Source organism: Buteo buteo, chromosome 4 (assembly GCF_964188355.1).
Source record: "Buteo buteo chromosome 4, bButBut1.hap1.1, whole genome shotgun sequence".
NCBI classification, from domain to species: Eukaryota; Metazoa; Chordata; class Aves; order Accipitriformes; family Accipitridae; genus Buteo; species Buteo buteo.
Window position 1 is genome coordinate 13,868,062 of NC_134174.1, and position 18,195 is coordinate 13,886,256.

The 18,195-nt window shown below is 42.9% G+C and overlaps 2 protein-coding genes across 3 annotated transcripts in view; one reads left to right on the forward strand and one right to left on the reverse strand.

Annotated features, from left to right (window-relative positions):
• Positions 1-6,505, reverse strand: part of DNAJC2 (DnaJ heat shock protein family (Hsp40) member C2) — a 19,336-nt gene extending 12,831 nt beyond the window's left edge. The window contains exons 1-4 of one of the 2 annotated variants that reach the window (XM_075024794.1): positions 6,348-6,505; positions 5,410-5,600; positions 4,708-4,783; positions 1,770-1,868 (exon numbers count right to left, since the gene is read on the reverse strand). In XM_075024794.1, coding sequence (XP_074880895.1) covers positions 1,770-1,868; positions 4,708-4,783; positions 5,410-5,600; positions 6,348-6,405 — 424 coding nt within the window. In that variant the 5' untranslated portion in view covers positions 6,406-6,505. The remainder of the gene's footprint in view (positions 1-1,769; positions 1,869-4,707; positions 4,784-5,409; positions 5,601-6,347) is intronic. The other variant, XM_075024795.1, reaches the window with a different exon arrangement.
• A 286-nt stretch (positions 6,506-6,791) lies between these two features.
• On the forward strand, positions 6,792-16,562 carry PSMC2 (proteasome 26S subunit, ATPase 2). The gene is made up of 12 exons (XM_075024796.1): positions 6,792-6,957; positions 9,226-9,263; positions 10,496-10,577; positions 11,636-11,735; positions 12,076-12,207; positions 12,834-12,906; positions 13,059-13,154; positions 13,411-13,575; positions 14,088-14,175; positions 15,348-15,550; positions 16,095-16,191; positions 16,288-16,562. The coding sequence occupies exons 1-12, from the start codon at positions 6,888-6,890 to the stop codon at positions 16,443-16,445; spliced, it is 1,302 nt and encodes a 433-aa protein (XP_074880897.1). The 5' UTR covers positions 6,792-6,887; the 3' UTR covers positions 16,446-16,562.
• The last annotated feature ends 1,633 nt before the right edge of the window (positions 16,563-18,195 follow it).

Here is an 18,195-nt window from a genome sequence, read left to right on the forward strand (position 1 = left end):
AGGACACTTGGAAGGAGTATAAAACACCACATAGCTACTAGCCAACACATGCACACGCTCCCAGTTTTCCTGTTCTTGCAGTCCTGCAGCTGGGGAGCACCTCATTACTGAATCTTATAACCTGGAAAAAGCTACACACTGTAGCTTCAGTAAACTCTTGTTTTCTCTCAAGGAAGTGTGGAATTACTTTGTCTGTCAGTTCTACATTACCCACTATTTTTCAATAAGAGTGAAAAGTCAGAGGAATCAAATTCACATTGCAATCATTCATGGGCTTCTCTGACTGCGGACCACCGCACCGTGAAGGTGAGATCTAGATGATAAGCTGGAGGAGACTGTGGTGCTCTGTGGTTCTGTAAACTGATCACACTGCATGTGGTAATGGAGAGAGGAAGGAATCCAAGAGACCACCAATGAGCTGCTGTCTGCTAGTCTTCCCTTCCCCTCTGGGAAGGGACCTGCCTCTGCCAATACTCTAAATGACCCCAATTACCCTCTACATTGCAAGCCAGGAGCTTCAATAACCCTCACACCACTTTCCTGATGCAAGAAATTCCACACACATTGGTTGGTTCCTCTTCCACTTAAAAGATGTCCTTTCCATAGAGATCCCCAATTCTACTCCCACAGACTCAGTTCTCCCAGTACTGTATCTCCCACTCATTCCTTTGTCAGACCCAGCTCTGAATCCCACCTACGGACTCCTGCCTTTTCAAGTTTCTTCTCTCCATTCTGTTACCACTTACTCCTACTCCAGATTCCTCTTCCCTACCACTGCATTTCTTTCCTCCAGGGTGCTGCCTGGAAGCATTACTCCTCTTCCATGCCACTTTGTGCTTTCCTTTCTATTTATCCTTAAACTTGGATAGTAAGAAGTCAAGCGGAAACATATTTGCTCCTTGCATGTAGAACACAGAGCATATTCCTTAATTCAGGTGCAGGTTGCTCTTATAAATGTCTGCCAGTTTCTGACAGGATTGCGACTATGGAAAACAAAAATGTCCTTTGGCAACTTTTTCCCCTTTGACAACTCCAAAGGAGGCTGAAGACATCATTAGCTTGTCTAAGATATCATCTAACATTTTAACTAGTATTGTAAGAAGACGCTCAGAAGAAGAAAGTTTAGAACACACAAATTCCAAGATTTCCTCCCACCTGGACCTTACTGAGTAAAAAAAAATTGTTTAAAATAAACAAAAAAGCCAAACTCCAAAGCATTTCTAGAGGCATAAGTCATACACCTAGAACACTCCCTATGGTTCTGGAATTGGCCAGCAGTGGTGTTCTAGGTCACTACAGGCAAGAAGGGAAATGTTATCACTCGGTCATCTGTGGGCAAAAAAGAGCAGCTGAAGAAACTGATATCCTACATCAAATCAACAGATGTTCTGTTGGCAGAGTAAATGAATTAGAATTCAGTTTTTCCAGTTGCTGTTGGTGTCTTAGGGGAATCACTTTAGAGCACACCAGTTTATCCCAGGTATGTGGCTTCCTCTAGTGGTTCATCTTTGCATACGCTGCTACAAGCATTCATGTTCTGTCACCAAGTAGCACGGCAGACTATCAGCTGCATTCCCATACTGCTTCTACCCAGAGGGAAGTTATGTTAGTGCGATCTCGATTTATTGAGGCAGTTTTCTAAAATGGAAAATAACTTCTCTGGCTTTTTAGTAATTGACAATTCTTTAAAAGCCTAATAAAGCACTACAAATACATTTCAGATTATCAGGTAGATTGAGAGAGTATAATAAAAGAGATCAATTGCTTACCTTTAGTTATGCATGTAAAATAATCATTATCACCTTCTCCTATCTGTTCCCCAGCAGCTTTTCGCTTGTCTGGATGATGTTTCAAAACCATGGATTTATCTAGCAAATAGATACATTATGTTTAGAAATGCTTCATCATCAACAGTTTATTTCTCACAAACTGCAAAGTAAGACAATAATTGCAACTGACATTTCTCTAATTAGATACTTTAAAAAAACCCAAAAAACCCAAACACCAAAAAACATCAGGAAGAAAATAGATATGAGTTAATGAATTTTTCTTTGATTTAATGCTATTGTCATGATTTGAATTATTTCATCTTTGCTGGGACACAAAATAACCACAACTCAGAAACTCTATTCCACCTTCATCAGCTGAAGAAGTACTGATTTTCTGGGACTTATTCTTCTATTATGCATAGTGAAGTCCTTCAGTAACTGTAAGTGTACAGTTAGCTTCAAAATGCATAATGCAGCTTCAGGACCTTAATTGTGCAAGATTGTACAATTACCTGTGCAATCACACTGAAAAAATAAAGAATAATAATTAATGTAATTTTAGTTGTTCTTTTTAATGAAAAGCAAAGTAGTTCAGATAAAATAAAAATTGCGTTCTATCCCTTTACTCAAGTTCTACACATGATCCAAGATGAAACTAGCAAGGAAACTACAGCCGTGAGCCTGTGAAGACTGCTGCACTTACCCATGGATAACATTAAGCACACACACGAGACTTCATGGTCAAGTTCTCTCTCTACTTAGGCCTTAAATGCTGAGATATAACTAACACATATAGAGTATCTACTAAAGTTGCTACCGAGGTTGTCTTCGTGTTTAAACACCAAACCAGATTTTAAACTGATTTCTTTGCCAATAGGTCTAGCCATATTATCATACAACATTAAATGTACCTTCTTGGCTCACTATAAAATACTAGAGAGAAGATATCATGCAAGTAGTTACAGCAACCTGCCTTTTGAGAAACGAATGAGAATCCTTGTTAAAAATAGGAAAGCACAGTATATATTGGTGAGAAAGACTCACATCTCTAAAGCGTCATGTGATAATTGAGTGCTGTTAGGATCCTGAAGAGAGAGATGCCCCAGTTCTTGCTTGAGAAGAGTAGCGAGACCACTAATCATCACCAGAATAGGTGTTGCTCTATGCTATTGTTGTGGTTTAAGCCCACCAGCAACTAGGCACCACGCAGCCACTCTCTCACTGCCCCCCCCGCAATGGAATGGGGAGGAGAATGGGAAAAAAAAAAAAGGTAAAACTCATGGTTTGAGATAGGAATGATTTAATAACTAAAGTAAAATAAAATGTAATACTAACAACAAAAATAATAAAATATAGTAATAATAATAGTAATGAAAAGGAATGTAATACAATAAAATTAAAAAAAAGGGAAAAAAACCCCAAACCCCAAGAAAAGACAAGTGATGCACAATGCAATTGCTCACCACCTGCTGACCGATGCCCGAGCAGCGATCTACCCCTCCTGGCCAAATCCCCCAGTTTATATACTGAGCATGATGTTCTATGGTATGGAATATCCCTTGGCTAGTTTGGGTCAGCTGTCCTGGCCATGCTCCCTCCCAGCTTCTTGTGCACCTCCTTGCTGGCAGAGCATGGGAAACTGAAAAATCCTTAACTTAGGATAAGCGCTACTTAGCGACAACTAAAACATCAGTTTGTTATCAACATTGTTCTCACACTAAATCCAAAACACACCGTACCAGCTACTAAGAAGAAAATTAACTCTATCCCAGCCGAAACCAGGACAGCTACATTAGCACATGCTCCGTGATGGCACTAAGCAACATGTACCTGAGGCAACATAATTTCCTGAGTCAATTGGTAATTTGCTGATTTCCACCCATTTGCATTTGGGAGTAACTTAATCTTCATCTGTGCTTTCACTGGGGGCAGTGATTCTACTCTACTATAACCAGTACAGTTATACAGGCAATTGTTTGGCAGATCAGCTCACAAAACCATCAGCTTATTTCATAAAGGCTATTGAACAATCTTCAGAGTACTTTTAAATCTTTCTCCACTAAATACCTGCATCCTTCTTGCAAAGTCAACTCTTGGTCACGTTGCTTTGTAGGAAAAATGTTCTGAAGCCCAACATGGTGTTCCTTCACATGCAACTACCATAAAATACTCCCAATCACCTGCATGCACTTTTGAATCATGTCTTGATTTAAGACACAGGCCCATGACATCATCAAGCAGCACAGTGCACTTGAAGTTCTATGGTTTACTTACCCCAAATGTCAAGGAAACTTAACCTCCAAGACTATGTTTTTAACAGCTTGAAAACGTCCCAGAGATCCAGCCACAGGAACTCTGCAGTTTTCACACAGTAGAATGACCAAAGAAGAGCAAAACCAAGCTTCTCAGTGGCCTAAGTAACTTTTTGTTACTCGAATACCCCAAAATTCGAGAGCTACCGCTCCATTCCCATGCAACACTCAGTCTAATCAGAATGATAACAGTAGCATACTTCTTAACCATCCACTAGCATTAACATGGCACCTAACCAGTGTAAGGGGGCTTCAAGGTACCAACCTACTGAAATACATAGGGCAGGGCTAGCTGTATTTCTCTGCCTTTCACTGAGCCTGGCTGCAGACTCAAAAATGCAGAAACGTACAGTTATAGTCTCAAGGTTGTTGACAAAAAAAAAAACACAAGCAAGAAAGCTGAGATGTGAACTCGGTGATATTTTTTAATTCCCTAGCTTTAGGCCTGGGGATTTTGGAGCTGTGATGTGAATTTAGAAGGCTGGTAAGCAACGCAAATCAAAGAGCAGGCATTTTTAGGCCTGTGAAATGGCAAAAATCTTGCCCGTGGCATGTATGTATTTTCACGTGGAAAACAGCTGTGTACATCTGAAAGAAAGGTATGCTTATGCAGGAAAGGTACTTACGAGCTGCTTTGATTTGTTTCTGAGTAGCCCTGTATCGTATATTTCCTAGCCCAAGGACTGCATAATGGTCTTGATTCTGAGGGGGGAAAAAACAAAAACAAAACCAAACCCCTAACAAACACTGGTAAATGCAACCTAAAATCCACAACACATGCAGAAAAACAGTTCTTCTCCCCATCTTTTAAAAGCAAGAGGCAGAATTCTTCCCTCTCTCAATGAATATTAGAAAAAGAACAATTGTCGTAAAGGCCATAACTATTGAATAACCAAATAGTAATAAATTAAGTCACTGTTACAGAAATTCAAGTAGCTTAATCTAAATTCGATTCAAGCACTGAATCCCAGAAAGTTCAATTACTGGAGAATTGAACTGCTGTCTTTAATATTAAGAGTGCTAACACAATTCCAGAATAAGGGAGGTGGCAACAGGGAGGGGAGACACTTTTACTGCTTACAGGCAGTAAAATGAAAAACAACAGTTCAAGACAAAGATCTTATCCTGCTGTGCGCTTGAGTTTCCCTTCATCAACTGGTTATGCCTGGGAAATACAAACCCAGACATAACGCTAATGGACACAAACCAATTCAGATGGGAGTGGGAGGGGAGGAGGAAGGGGATCTTTAGCAGCTGGGAAGAGCAGATAACTTTGACAGGAGATTTGCAGCAAAAATAATTAACACTAATCTATATCAACTGAATACCTTCCAGTCCTTTGGATCAAGGGTTTTTAACATAGGAAATTCTTCAAGCTGCAATTCTTCATCCCCTGATTCTTCAGACAGTTCCTTCTCATCTTCTAGCTCCTGGAAAGAGGCAGAAACATTTATGTTTCTCCTCTTAATAAATGCTTCAAACCATCTTCCCACAGGTTCCACTTGACAGAGTACTGATGCTATAAGCAAAAACATAAAAACGACTTCACCTTCTGTGGTTTACTTTTATTTTTTTGTTTTACTTTTTTCACATCAAACCCCACGGAAGCACTGCATCGCACAAGGCTACAGATTGCCAAACCTTCCAGTTCACTTTAAACCCACCAGACTGCTAGACCGCAAGAACCCGAACACACGCCTCTCAGACGGCTATCTTCCAAACGCTTCCCTGCGTTCTCCAACCTGGAAAGGTGCTTTCAAGTTAAAGGGATGCCCACGTGAAACGGTCCTTAGTGTCTTCCCGGCTTTGGCCACGGAGGAGGTAACTGCGGCAGACAACAGCGAACTCGGGTTGCTCTCCCCTGCCTTCCCGCTCCCCCCTTACAGGCCACTCCCCCGGCAGCGGAGCCCGACTTGTTGCTCGCGAAACGAGCACCCGGGCAGAGGCAACGCGCGAAGGGCACCGAGCTGAGGCGGAACGGGGAGGAAAGCCCTCCGCACACGCGGGATTTTGCACAGCCCCAGCCGGCGCTCCAGGGCTGGGTCTTCCCCCCCCCGCAGCACGCACTCGCTCTAACCAGGGGAAACCCCCGCTCCCGGCAGCCGCGGCAGCGCGGGGTGGGGTGGGGGGATCCCGGCAGCGACGCCCCGCTCCCCTCCCCGAGGCGCCGCCTCCGCCGGCCGCGGCTCGGCTCCAGCTACGGCCCCGCGGCCGGGCCGCTCCCGCTCCCCCCCCCCCCGCGCCCCGAGGAGCCGGCGGTCCCTACCTGCCGACAGCGCCCGGGTGACGGCCGTGAGCTGCCCCTCCTGCGCCCCCCGCAGCATGGCGGCGGGCGACGGGCCGGAGCGAGCCTCGGGCCTGGGCGCCGCCGGGCCCCGCTCGCCTCGCCTCGCCGGTTGCCAGGAGCCGGCGCATGGAGGCGCCCCGCGAGCGCTTCCGGGGCGGCGGCGTGCGGCGGGATAAGCGGCCCGCCGGGGCCCCTCGCCCCACCGCCTCCTCCACGCCGCCTACGCCGCCACGGGGCCGGTGGCAGCCGAAGCCCGAGCCCGAGCCCGGGGCGGGTTTAACCGGCGCGGCGCACGCCGCTCCGCCGGCGGCTGTGTCGGGCGGAACTCTCCGGCGGCGGCAGCGGCGCCGGGGGGGAAGGAGATGGTGGTGGCGCAGGGCCCGCGGCGCGCACGGGCCGGTGCACCCTCCTTTGGTGTCCCCCCGGTGCGGCGCGGCGCGGCCGGAAGCCCCGGCGGTGCTGCGTAACGCATCCGGGGCAGGGCAGGGCCGGGCGGGCCGCGGACCGGGGGCCGCCAGGATGCCGGACTACCTGGGCGCCGACCAGAGGAAGACCAAGGAGGAGGAGAAAGAGGATAAGCCCATCCGCGGTGAGAGGCGATGCGGGCGGGGGCCAGGCCCGACCCGGCCCGGCCCGGCCCAGCCGTCTCCCCCGGGCCCACTAGCCGTTACCGCGGCACCGGGCGGTGGAGCCGGCAGCGTCCCCCACCCTACCCTAACCCCACACAGGTTCGGAGTCCCCGTGTCCGTGGCGGGGAAACTGCTCGAGCGGCATCTCTGCCGGGCGCGAGGCAGCGCTGCCGGCGGCCATTTCGGTGCCGGGAGCGGCGGGCTTGGAGGAGGGCGACTGGAGGGGGGAAAAAAAAAAAAGACTTAAAAACCCTTTCTGACATGATTTCTGGCGCTGCGGTCGCCGTCCCCCGAGCGGCCTCCCCGCCCGGGCTTGGCCGGTGCCGCCTGTGCGGCCCCGACCGGGGGGGGGGGCGTTTGGGGTGCGGTGGTGTTAGACGTCAACACCGGTCTGTTTTTTAAAGATTCTGAGGGAAAACCGCGGAGAGCCAGGTCCGCGAAGTGTGCTGCCCGTTGGGGAGAAGTGCGTTGGGAGCGCGGTGGAGGGTTGGTCCGGGGGGTGACGAATACCGGGGGGTGGGGGGTGCCAGGACCCTCCGGCGCTGCGGGGGAGCCGCGGTCCAGAGGGTACGGTCGGGCTTCTCTGTTGCCACGGCTCTCTCAGGTTCTCTTATAAAAAGCTCCTAAAAAGCCTAATTTGCTTTCTGTAAGACAAAAGCCCTTTTGCACTTTAATGATTGGTGAACAGGTCAGCCTAATAAAACATCGCAATTTGTCTCCGCTGGTGGAGTCCTGCAGAACTGGCTGTCAAACCCCGTGCGTTGCTGCTTTCATAAGTTGAGGTGGCAAATTTTTCTGGTGATACCGGCATAGTGTGAAAATTGCCAGTTGCTTCTCATGTTTGAATTTCATTTGCCTTTTTTATTTCATGTTAGTATTGAGTAATGCATCTGGAAACAAAAGCAATACTTTATGTAATCAGTGATGGGCTTTGAACTGTTCCCACTCAAGAAAGATTTTTAAATTATAGCAACAGAGTGTTTAGTAGACGTAAAAAAAATCAGTGGGGTAGTACAAATAACTGGGAAAGAAATAAGGATCAACACACAAAAAAAAAATCCTCTCAAAATACTGTAGGACACATACTGCACCCAGATCTTCAATACTGTGTGGTTTGGGCTCCCTCTATCATCAAAAGATAAAATGGAATTAGGAAAGAGAGAAAACTGAGGGCCAGGGATGCTTAAGGTGAAGGCTATCATTCAATTGGGAAAAGAAACAGCTTTTGGGGGAAAGGAGAGGGAATGTTAAAAGTCTGTTAAATGACAAGTGATATGAAAGTAAATAGGGGGTGACAGTCATAGAGAGTTCTATTTTTCTTAGAGTTTGCTGGAGAAATCTTGTGGGACTCTGTGCAAAAGCATATGCATTTTAACAGCTGACACTGCTTGTTCTCATGTGGGAATTCTGAGGCTCAAGTACAAGTTTCAGATTCCAAGTTTAAGTCAAGTAAAAGGAAGCAGGGTGCTGATTTAAACTGGGGAGTTCCTTCCTGCATATTCTGCTGAAAGTTTACAGGGATTCAAAAACTGACAGAAAGAGTCACATAAGGAAAATTTTTTAAGGGCTGTTAATAACAATGCGTGACCTGGGAGTGGCAGCTCACTGGGTATTTGCCATGTTTGTAGACCGTCCTGTTGGAGAAGGAATATTGGACCAGACTGCATATCTCATCTAGTACAACCATTCCCATGTTTTCTGTTTTAAAATATTAGAACTCAGCATTGTATTAGTTATTGATTCTGGGCTGCTTTAGTAGGTTATAGTAGTTTTTTGTTGCTGAGACCAACTTAGATTTGGTTGCTGTTCCCTGCTCACGCTGGGCATTTTGGAAGAGACACATCACTGGGGGAAAGTGGTGGCAGTTTTTCATAGATGTTTCCTTAAACATTAAGAAACACAAAGTTAAAAAGATGAAGTTTTGATACCTTCAGTTCCTTCTCTGTACAGATGCAGGTCGGTAAGCTACTCTGAGTGAGGCGAGGTTTAAGTTGCTTGCTTGCTGTGAGCTCTGGTGGTACAGATTTTTGGACTGAAGAGAGTAGCTGGAGACACTATTTTGTTTTTCTTGAATGTCTGATACTTTTTTGTTCCACTTTGGTTTAGTGAAAAAGTAGAAACTCAAAAGAATCCCTTTAAAATACATGTTTTCATCTTTTAGAAGCAGAATTGAAATGGCTGATTTTGTTTGTAAAATTGGAAGCTAAGTCTTTCCTGTCTTGTTTCAGCTCTGGATGAAGGAGATATTGCCTTGCTGAAAACATATGTAAGTAGCATACATATATAGCAGAGTGTTAAGAAAAAAACTAAGTCCTGTTAGGAATTGAATGCAAGAGTGGAGGGACGTGTACTTAGTGAGTAGTTAGTAAATCTGCTTCTCCTAATGCTTTTCTCTCCTGCCAAAATCTTTTCTCCCTTTCTGTCTTCCAACAAGAAAGCCCCAAACCCAACCCACAACCCTAAAAATAATCCGGTTGGTTTGTTAGCTTGAAAGTAACGAAGTTGTTTTTTTCTGTTTTTGTTTTGTATCTTGTAGCTGATTGTCATAGGGGTCTAACAGCTAGGGCTTTACTAGGTCTTCTTCACTAACCAGTTTTCTTGCTTTATAAAGAACAATAACTTTAAGACCCCTTCTCCCATCAAATTTACTTGCTTTTAGCCAACATGTTAAAAAACTATCAGTAAGAGATACATGGACCTTGTCAAAGAGTGTAATCTTGGGAGGCGTTTTCCATGGACAATAAGGCTTAAAATGCAAATCTCCCATCTCCACCAGAAGGTACAGTGGGTCTGTGAAAGAAGTCTTGAAAAATGAAACTTGCAGCTTAGTGTATGTCTGGATTTAGATATGTTTGCCAGAAGTCTGAATTTTGTTGACACTGAGACTCCTTTACGAAGCTCTGAAATATGGCTTGTGCCCGCTGTGGCTTCTTTTTTGTTGCCAAGTTGATACGAAGGAAGTCTTGTAAAGGAAACCCAGATCCGGATCTGTCTGCATTAGGCAGGGCAAGATAGTAAAGCATTTTATCACAAGCAAGACTCTAGCTTCTGATTTGCCCCAGGATCTTTCTGGTATCTTCTTTGGATGATAGAAAGTTTGGGTAAGGTAGTTAAAGCACTCATACAGATGATTTTCAGGTAATGTGTACAGAATTCTGTCTATATATACTTTTTACTAAGTCTTTTTTTAAACTTCAGTAAAAAAAATAGTTTAAAAAAATATGGCTGAACAGGTTTAAAAGAAAAACAAGTCCTTGAAGTTTACAAATGTGAAAAATTTCCACTTGCGCAATTGGTCAGCTGTGTAGCTGCACTCTGTTTTTGTGAACAGAAATATTGTTACTGGACCTTAATACTGTCTTTTTTTGGCTGTGATCAATAGTTGGCTGTTACACCAAGACAGTCTATTGAACGTCTTGACGCTCAACAGCTATTGGCATTTTTTCCTAAACATGAAATAATTTGAGTTACGAAATCTACATGATATTTCTTTTCCAGGGCCAGAGCACATACTCAAGGCAGATCAAGCAAGTAGAAGATGATATTCAACAACTACTTAAGAAAATCAATGAGCTCACTGGTATCTTTCTTAAGATAACTTTCAGTAGAAGAGCCACATATACCAAAATGAGTGTTTTAAAAAGCTGATTTTAAACAACTTCTGCATTGGTTTATTATTGTTATTTTTCCCAAAAGAATACATTTCTTTAATTGGTAACATGAGATTTTTGCTTTGTGGGTGATGGTCTTTTTGATTGGGGGGGCTAATCTGTACATATGATTATGTAATTTTGTAGTTTAACACATTTTTATTCAAAACTGTAATTTTTATATATTATGGTGGCATGAAACAAATGCCCCTTTCTGCCACTAGATAATTTGTTTTGATTTGTGTCAACCTGCGTTTGAATAGTGAGTGAACTTCCATAGACTGCAAAACCTCAACGTAGTATCATTAAGTAGTGGTACCAGTCCTTGTATAACGAAGAAACGTCTATTAGAGCAGTTAGCATTTAAAATCAGCTGGTCAGTTATGGCAGTTAGAATAAAAATTAATTTGTTCCCTAATTTTTCTTCGTTTGTTTTGCTGATATATGTTTGTTGCCCTGTTGCTAATCCCCTAGTGGCCCTCAGTTCTGCCAGGAAGACTGCAGTTTCTCTTTTCCAGTAAAATCCTTGATTCTTTCAAATACATCATGGAGATGGTACTTTTTGTATCCATGTTTTGGAAGATTTATAAGGCTTTTCATCTGTGTGAATCCCTTAGCTTCTGATACCTTGCCCTAAAGCTTTCCCTGAGTGAAAGCACTTGCAGAGTTTTGCTCCTTTTCTGAAATTTTTAGAAATACGCTTATCCCTGATATCTCTATCAAGCTTGGTTGTAATCACCCCCACACTGCAAAATTGTATTAGAGGATGGCTAGACTGGTATTTGCATGTTTAGCCTGCGCAGTCACTTAGGCCTCATTTCTTTAGGAAACTTGTTTTTTAGGAAGTCCATCAAAGATGTGTGTGCCTGTGTTTTGGAGATCTCTCAAAAAGCTTCCTGCAGGCTTACGTCTAAGGTTCTTGGTGTGGGAAGGACTGCTGATGTACCAGTTAGCTGCTTCCTCCTCAGCTTGTCTGTGTTGTACGTAGGAATCAAGGAATCCGACACTGGCCTGGCTCCTCCTGCCCTTTGGGATCTGGCGGCAGATAAGCAAACTCTCCAAAGTGAGCAACCATTACAAGTTGCAAGGTGGGTGCACTTTTCCTCTTCACAGTGGAGCTGCATAGTGTTAAAAATGTGGTTTAGAGCTTATGTGTAGACTTTTTAAAAAAAATAAGGTTCACATGTTAGGCGTATTGAAAGTGCTTTTTACCATTGTATCAAAAAGGAACTGTTTTATGTTTGATGGTGCCTTACGTACTCGTACTTATTCCTGTAATTATTGTATGATGCTATAATAATAGAATCACAAGTACAATAGCTATTTTGGTGTATTTGAAAAATAAGAGTCTCTCCTCTTGACGCTTATACTAATAGCAAGCTAGTTAGTTTGCCTGCTTGGCAGTGTTAATTTTATGTTCTGTATTAGATGTACAAAGATAATCAACGCAGACTCCGAGGATCCCAAGTACATTATCAATGTCAAGCAGTTTGCCAAATTTGTGGTGGATCTCAGTGACCAGGTGGCACCTACTGACATAGAAGAAGGCATGAGAGTTGGGTAAGCAAAATCTTTATGTTCTCATGAGTTTTCCCGGAGACTGAAGCTTTCTCATCTGATCCATTAGTTTGACATGTCAACAGCTATCACTTCATATTTTTGCAGTGTTTGAAATTATAACACTAATGCCATTCTTTTGGAAGATGGTAACTCACCTGCATGCTGTGCTGGAATCTTTTGATTTTGATGTCATTCTGATGAAAACCATGTCATGGACTGAAGCCTTTCAGTTTGGGCCCCAATAGCCCCAGCTTTCAGGGAGCCTGTGTAGCCTGCTTCCTCTTTGGCAGTCTGCAGTTACACACAGGGGATGACTACAGGAAATGTTCACTGAGGAGGTGAAGGCTGTTACTTTTAGAATCAATATTTTGCTAGTTTGCTCTGTGGGATATTTTGAAGTTTAGTTTTCACAATACTTTGGAATTAAGATTTTTGGAAACTTAAAACTTTTCTGCAGAAGGAATTCCAGTTTCTAGCCCATCTGACTGTTAGCTTTCAGGGCTGGGCTGTCCTGATGCCAGAGAAGAGAACAGTTTAAGAATTTGGCTTCTAATTTACAGAGTTGTTTCTACATGACAGTTTAATTAACCGGTGTTAAAATAATAGTCTTTATGCTTTTTCACCAGGGTGGACAGAAACAAGTATCAAATCCATATCCCCTTGCCTCCAAAGATTGATCCCACAGTCACCATGATGCAAGTGAGACTGCCTTTACTTATTTGACATTTACTTATGACATTGCTTTGTCTTGTAATTTTGATTACTTTGGCTGGATTTTGTTCTGGGCTGTTGAAAGCCTAGAGCTTTCAAAGCATCAGACTTAACTGCTTGCTCAACTTTTTGTTGTGCAGGTAGAAGAAAAACCAGATGTCACTTACAGTGATGTTGGTGGTTGTAAAGAGCAGATTGAGAAGCTGAGAGAGGTGGTTGAAACCCCTCTGCTTCACGTAAGTAACCTCTAGATTGAACTTTTATTATTTTGAAAGTATTCTGGTCATCTGTTAGCATTTGAAAAAGCAAGAAAAGATAATGTAGCTGAGTATAAACACCTAAATGAAAGGAAGTCTAATTTTAACAAGTGAAATCCAGCCTAGCCTGGTTTATATTGCTCTTTGTTGATGATTTTCTTATGTGCATCAAAGAGTATATGCAAATTAATTTTTATTTGCACATAACCTGGCCTTCTGTTTCCCACTGTTGCAGCCTGAAAGATTTGTTAACCTTGGAATTGAGCCTCCAAAAGGAGTACTTTTGTTTGGGCCACCTGGTACAGGCAAAACACTTTGTGCCCGGGCTGTTGCTAACAGAACTGATGCCTGCTTCATCAGAGTAATTGGATCTGAATTGGTGCAGAAGTATGTGGGAGAGGTAAGAGCAAATATTCGATGGAGTGTGGAGTGATTTGCAGATTTCCAGTCATGGTGACCAGACACCATAGTGGGTATGATGGCTGAATGTACTTGCATGCTTGGAGATACAAGGAGTGGGGAGGAACTGTCAAACAAATCACTGCAGGTCAGGCAATCAGTTGTAAAACCCAAAGTATGCTGCCATTGATGAAATGGATTTTGCAGTGCAGAGTTTAATGTGCAGTTTGGGAGGACTCTAGGATTAGGATTCTGTTCTCAGCACTGCCACTTATTTTTCACTTGGCCCTGAGGTAGATGACTTCAGTTGTACTTCTGAATTTAAGAGTAGTAATTTGTCTCCTCTTTATAAATTGCTTTAAGATTTATGAATGTTCCATTATATATATGTGTACAAATAAGAGTTTTATCATTGGAAACTTAGAAGTGTTTGGAAGCATGAAAAGTTTAATTTTGATAGTTTTCCTCTAATGTGCCTTGAATCTTTAACAAAATCTTGATTTTTGCTTTCAGGGAGCTCGAATGGTTCGTGAACTCTTTGAAATGGCCAGAACTAAAAAAGCTTGTCTTATATTCTTTGATGAAATTGATGCCATTGGAGGTATGTTTGTGGTATCTATAGCTTTAATCTCAAATGACAACTTCCAGGCTTTCTTTTCATGTTGTAATTCTTTATCTGGATTGCTGCATTTCAAGAAATGTGCTTGTAAATACCTATTCAGCAAAACTAGTACCAGAATGTCCTATGTCCAGGAAGCTGTCAAGAATTGGTTTATATAGCTTGAACATATTTAGCCCAGATGAGAATTCATTTTTGCACATTTAGAACATCCAGATTATGTGAACTTCAGTGAAGAATCTCGGTATTGTGTTTGCAAAAGGTACTGTTAACTTAAACCCCCTTCAGCTTCTGGACTACATACTAAATCTTTATTACTGCCTGAAAATTCAGTAATTTTTTTTCTCAAAGGAACTACATGGGTCCTTTGAAAGCAGAATAATTTTTACACAGACAAGGTAGGGGAAGATTTTGGTTGACGGGAGGCAAAACAAACAAACAAACTACATTTATAAATTTCAGCAGCCCGGCCGGTTATTAGGCAGGGAGATAGGCCCATTCATACTAAGGATGAAGATACAGTGCCTGTTTTAATGGACAGATAACAGCACTCACTCTTTGTTTGAAATGTGTCATTTTCAAAGAATCCCCTCACACCTTTTCTTAAGCTCATGTCCTGGTTTCGGCTGGGGTAGAGTTAATTTTCTTTCTAGTAGCTGGTATAGTGTTATGTTTTGGATTTGGTATGAGAATAATGTTGATAAACTGATGTTTTTAGTTGCTGCTAAGTAATGTTTATACTAAGTCAAGGATTTTTCAGCTTATTATTGTATTATTATTTTTATTATCATCAGCAGCATTATTTATTTATTTATTTATTCTTCCTTTCTGTCCTATTAAACTGTCTTTATCTCAACACACGAGTTTTCCCCTGATTCTCTCCCCCATCCCACTGGGTGGAGGGTGAAGTAAGTAAGTGGCTGGTTGGGGTTAAACCACAACAACTTGTCACAAATATTTGTATGTAATTTAAGATTTTTTTCCAGGTGTCTTCTATGTCGCAGTGTGACTCAAACCACAACAACTTGTCACAAATATTTGTATGTAATTTAAGATTATTTTTCCAGGTGTCTTCTATGTCGCAGCTGTGACGACTCCTCCATGCTCTGAAGGTCCCTCTCTTATTTTGTGAAACCTGTGTCTTTTCTCTCCAGGTGCTCGTTTTGATGATGGGGCTGGGGGTGACAACGAAGTGCAACGTACTATGCTGGAGCTGATCAACCAGTTGGATGGTTTTGACCCACGAGGCAACATCAAAGTGCTGATGGCTACAAACAGACCCGATACTCTGGATCCAGCCCTAATGAGGCCCGGCAGGTTGGACAGGAAGATAGAGTTTAGCTTGCCTGATCTTGAGGTGAGAATGCTTTCTTTCACAGCTAAGTATATTCTGATATTGGAGTGTTTCTTCAGTTAGGGCATTATTGTCTGGAAGCAGTTTATGAGAATTTACAAAAGCAGCACTCTTAACTTATGTAGAACTACATGGAAATTTGGGGGATTAAGGATGTGCCAGAAAGGTTTTCCCACACTGCACAGATTCCATCCCTGGCCGAGAAGCTATGGTAAATAGCTATATTCACTGTATGTTCCTGACTCAACAGATACGAATCCTTTAACCAGATCCGTGATTTAGTTCTTAAGTTGGAATGTGTTTTGTTTGGCTCTTTTGAGAGAGATTCCTTGAGGTACTTCTACCATTAAAGCTCTTTTTAAAGTTATTTTCTTAGTTTATATCCTGGACACTTAAACATGCTAGTCCAGATGTAGGGAACTATAGTTGAGCAGCAAATAAAAGATTTACTTTCCATCTGCCTTTGCTCTGGATGTGGACAGCTGCATACTGAGAGTCATCCCCTCTTTCACAGCATGAACACTTCTATCCTCCGCTCTTCTTTCAGGGGCGAACTCACATATTCAAGATACATGCTCGTTCCATGAGTGTTGAAAGAGACATAAGATTTGAGCTGTTGGCTCGGCTGTGTCCTAATAGCACAGGTAAACTGAATTTTGGTTTTTCTTTTTAACAATTCTGTGTATGCTTCATCTCCACTGGTGGTCAGTGTTGAATTCATTTATCCCTTTTTTTAAAAGGTGCTGAGATTCGCAGTGTCTGCACAGAGGCAGGCATGTTTGCTATCCGAGCACGTCGAAAAATCGCAACAGAGAAAGACTTCTTAGAAGCAGTGAACAAAGTCATTAAATCGTATGCGAAATTCAGTGCTACCCCCCGCTACATGACCTACAACTAATACCTTGGAATGTTTTTCCTGTTCCTGTTGTTAAACTTCCTGTGAAACAAAAATTCAAGTGAGTAATTCATGTCTTGTTCTTGGAAGCTAGAAATAAATGGAGTATTCCAGACAGTAGTTGTGAGTTCATTATGAGTGTGTTCTACACTGGTGGGTCATTGCTGCTGTAGAAGAAAAAAATCTCAGGGAGATTCTAATAATGCAGCCTAGACCAGTGAGATATTTTTAAATCAGATACCTGGGCAATGTTAGAAATCCAAATTTTAGATCCCTAGCCACCATTTACACCCCAAAACTTACCATCTAAGCTGTAAAGGTGCTGAAAGATCCCTATGTGACTACAGTGTTTCTGGGTGCGCTTGCGTGATGTTGAACACCGAGGTGCAAGTGTGTCCTGAGAAAACTCTCAGGAACTGCCATGGGACAAGAGCTGAGGAGAAGGCGTACACAGCTCAACTCAGGTGCTTGGTGGTCTGAGTCAGTGCCCAGCTTAGGGAAGACGCGAAGGGATATTTTTTCTCTCCCTGGGTGAACGCTCTGGTACCATCATAACTTGGTTTTTTTTCTTCAGTGGTTTTCGCCATCCCTTTTGCTGAGATTCTTTGTTTCTTACAAAATAGTAAGTGGGTCAAGAAGGAGGAAGAAATAAGCATAATTTCTTAGCGCTAAGGGAAAGAAGATTTGTTTTTCCTGTTCCTCCTCTTCAAGTTTGGCATCAGCGTACTAGTGAGCACTTCGATACATCGTATTACTTGTCTAAGATGCTACTACACACGGAGGATGACCCTGATAGGGTCCTGATGCTCTGGTAGCTGGGCCATAGCTGATACTTGTTGGCAGCAGGCAACGTTAAAAGGTGGATCTTCATTCATCTAGCATGTTCCTTTCACGCTGGATGGTTTGGTCAATGAAAAGCAACAGCCTTTCGTTTTCTTTTTTTCAAGTTTTGTATTAAATTTGGAGGTGGACAGGGGAAGAGCTTGAAGAAATACCAGGGTGGGGGGAAATGCTTTTGGGAACTGCTTTGTCTTGGAAGTGAGAGAAGTTTTATCAGGTCTCATTTTGATACAACTGACATCAATTTATCAAGCTTAGAAGCAGCCACTTAATGTCTTTTTTGAGAGAGGAGGTGTGTACAACAGGGAAAAAGTGTATATGTGGTACATGGACTTTGTCAGGATTTTGGCCAGTGTCAGTAACTTGATAAGCAAACTTAGGCAATCCCCTGGTTTTGCCCACACCTGCTTGAAAAGCTGAGCTCAATGGTTATGTGTTATTTTGGGGAGGGATGCAAATTTATTGGTGGGACAGAATTTTTTTCACTTTGAGCCTGAGAGGAAAGTGGTTCAGAAAGCAGCACTAAGAGTATCTGTTTACCAAGAGCAGTACTCAAGTGTACCTTTTAGTTCAGAAGGGTAAGTAAGTGAAGTATGTAAAAAGAGTTTGGGTCTTACTGGGTATCCTGAATTATCATCAGTCCGCTTGCAAAAAAGGAGGGGGAGAGGAGCATTATTCTGATTATTATGAGGCATCAAACTGGACTTAGGCTATCCAGTGACATTTGCTGTGGTGGGGCTTCAGCAGTGAGGGGGTAGAGGTGCTACCCTGTCAAGGCACACAAACTGGAGACGGGAAGGAGATGAGCCCTGTTAGTTTAAAGGATGGGGGTTTGTTTAATCTAGCACTGACAAGTCTAAGGCAGGATTTAAACTTTGAGATAGCAGTTTGTTAATCAGTATAGGAAAGAAGT

Excerpts from the sequence above, each read along its gene's own strand:
- PSMC2 (XM_075024796.1), top strand. The coding sequence starts at position 6,888 with ATGCCGGACTACCTGGGCGCCGACCAGAGGAAGACCAAGGAGGAGGAG. Across the intron at positions 9,264-10,495 it reads TTGCCTTGCTGAAAACATAT|GGCCAGAGCACATACTCAAG; the intron begins GTAAGTAGCATA and ends TTTCTTTTCCAG. Across the intron at positions 11,736-12,075 it reads CAACCATTACAAGTTGCAAG|ATGTACAAAGATAATCAACG; the intron begins GTGGGTGCACTT and ends GTTCTGTATTAG.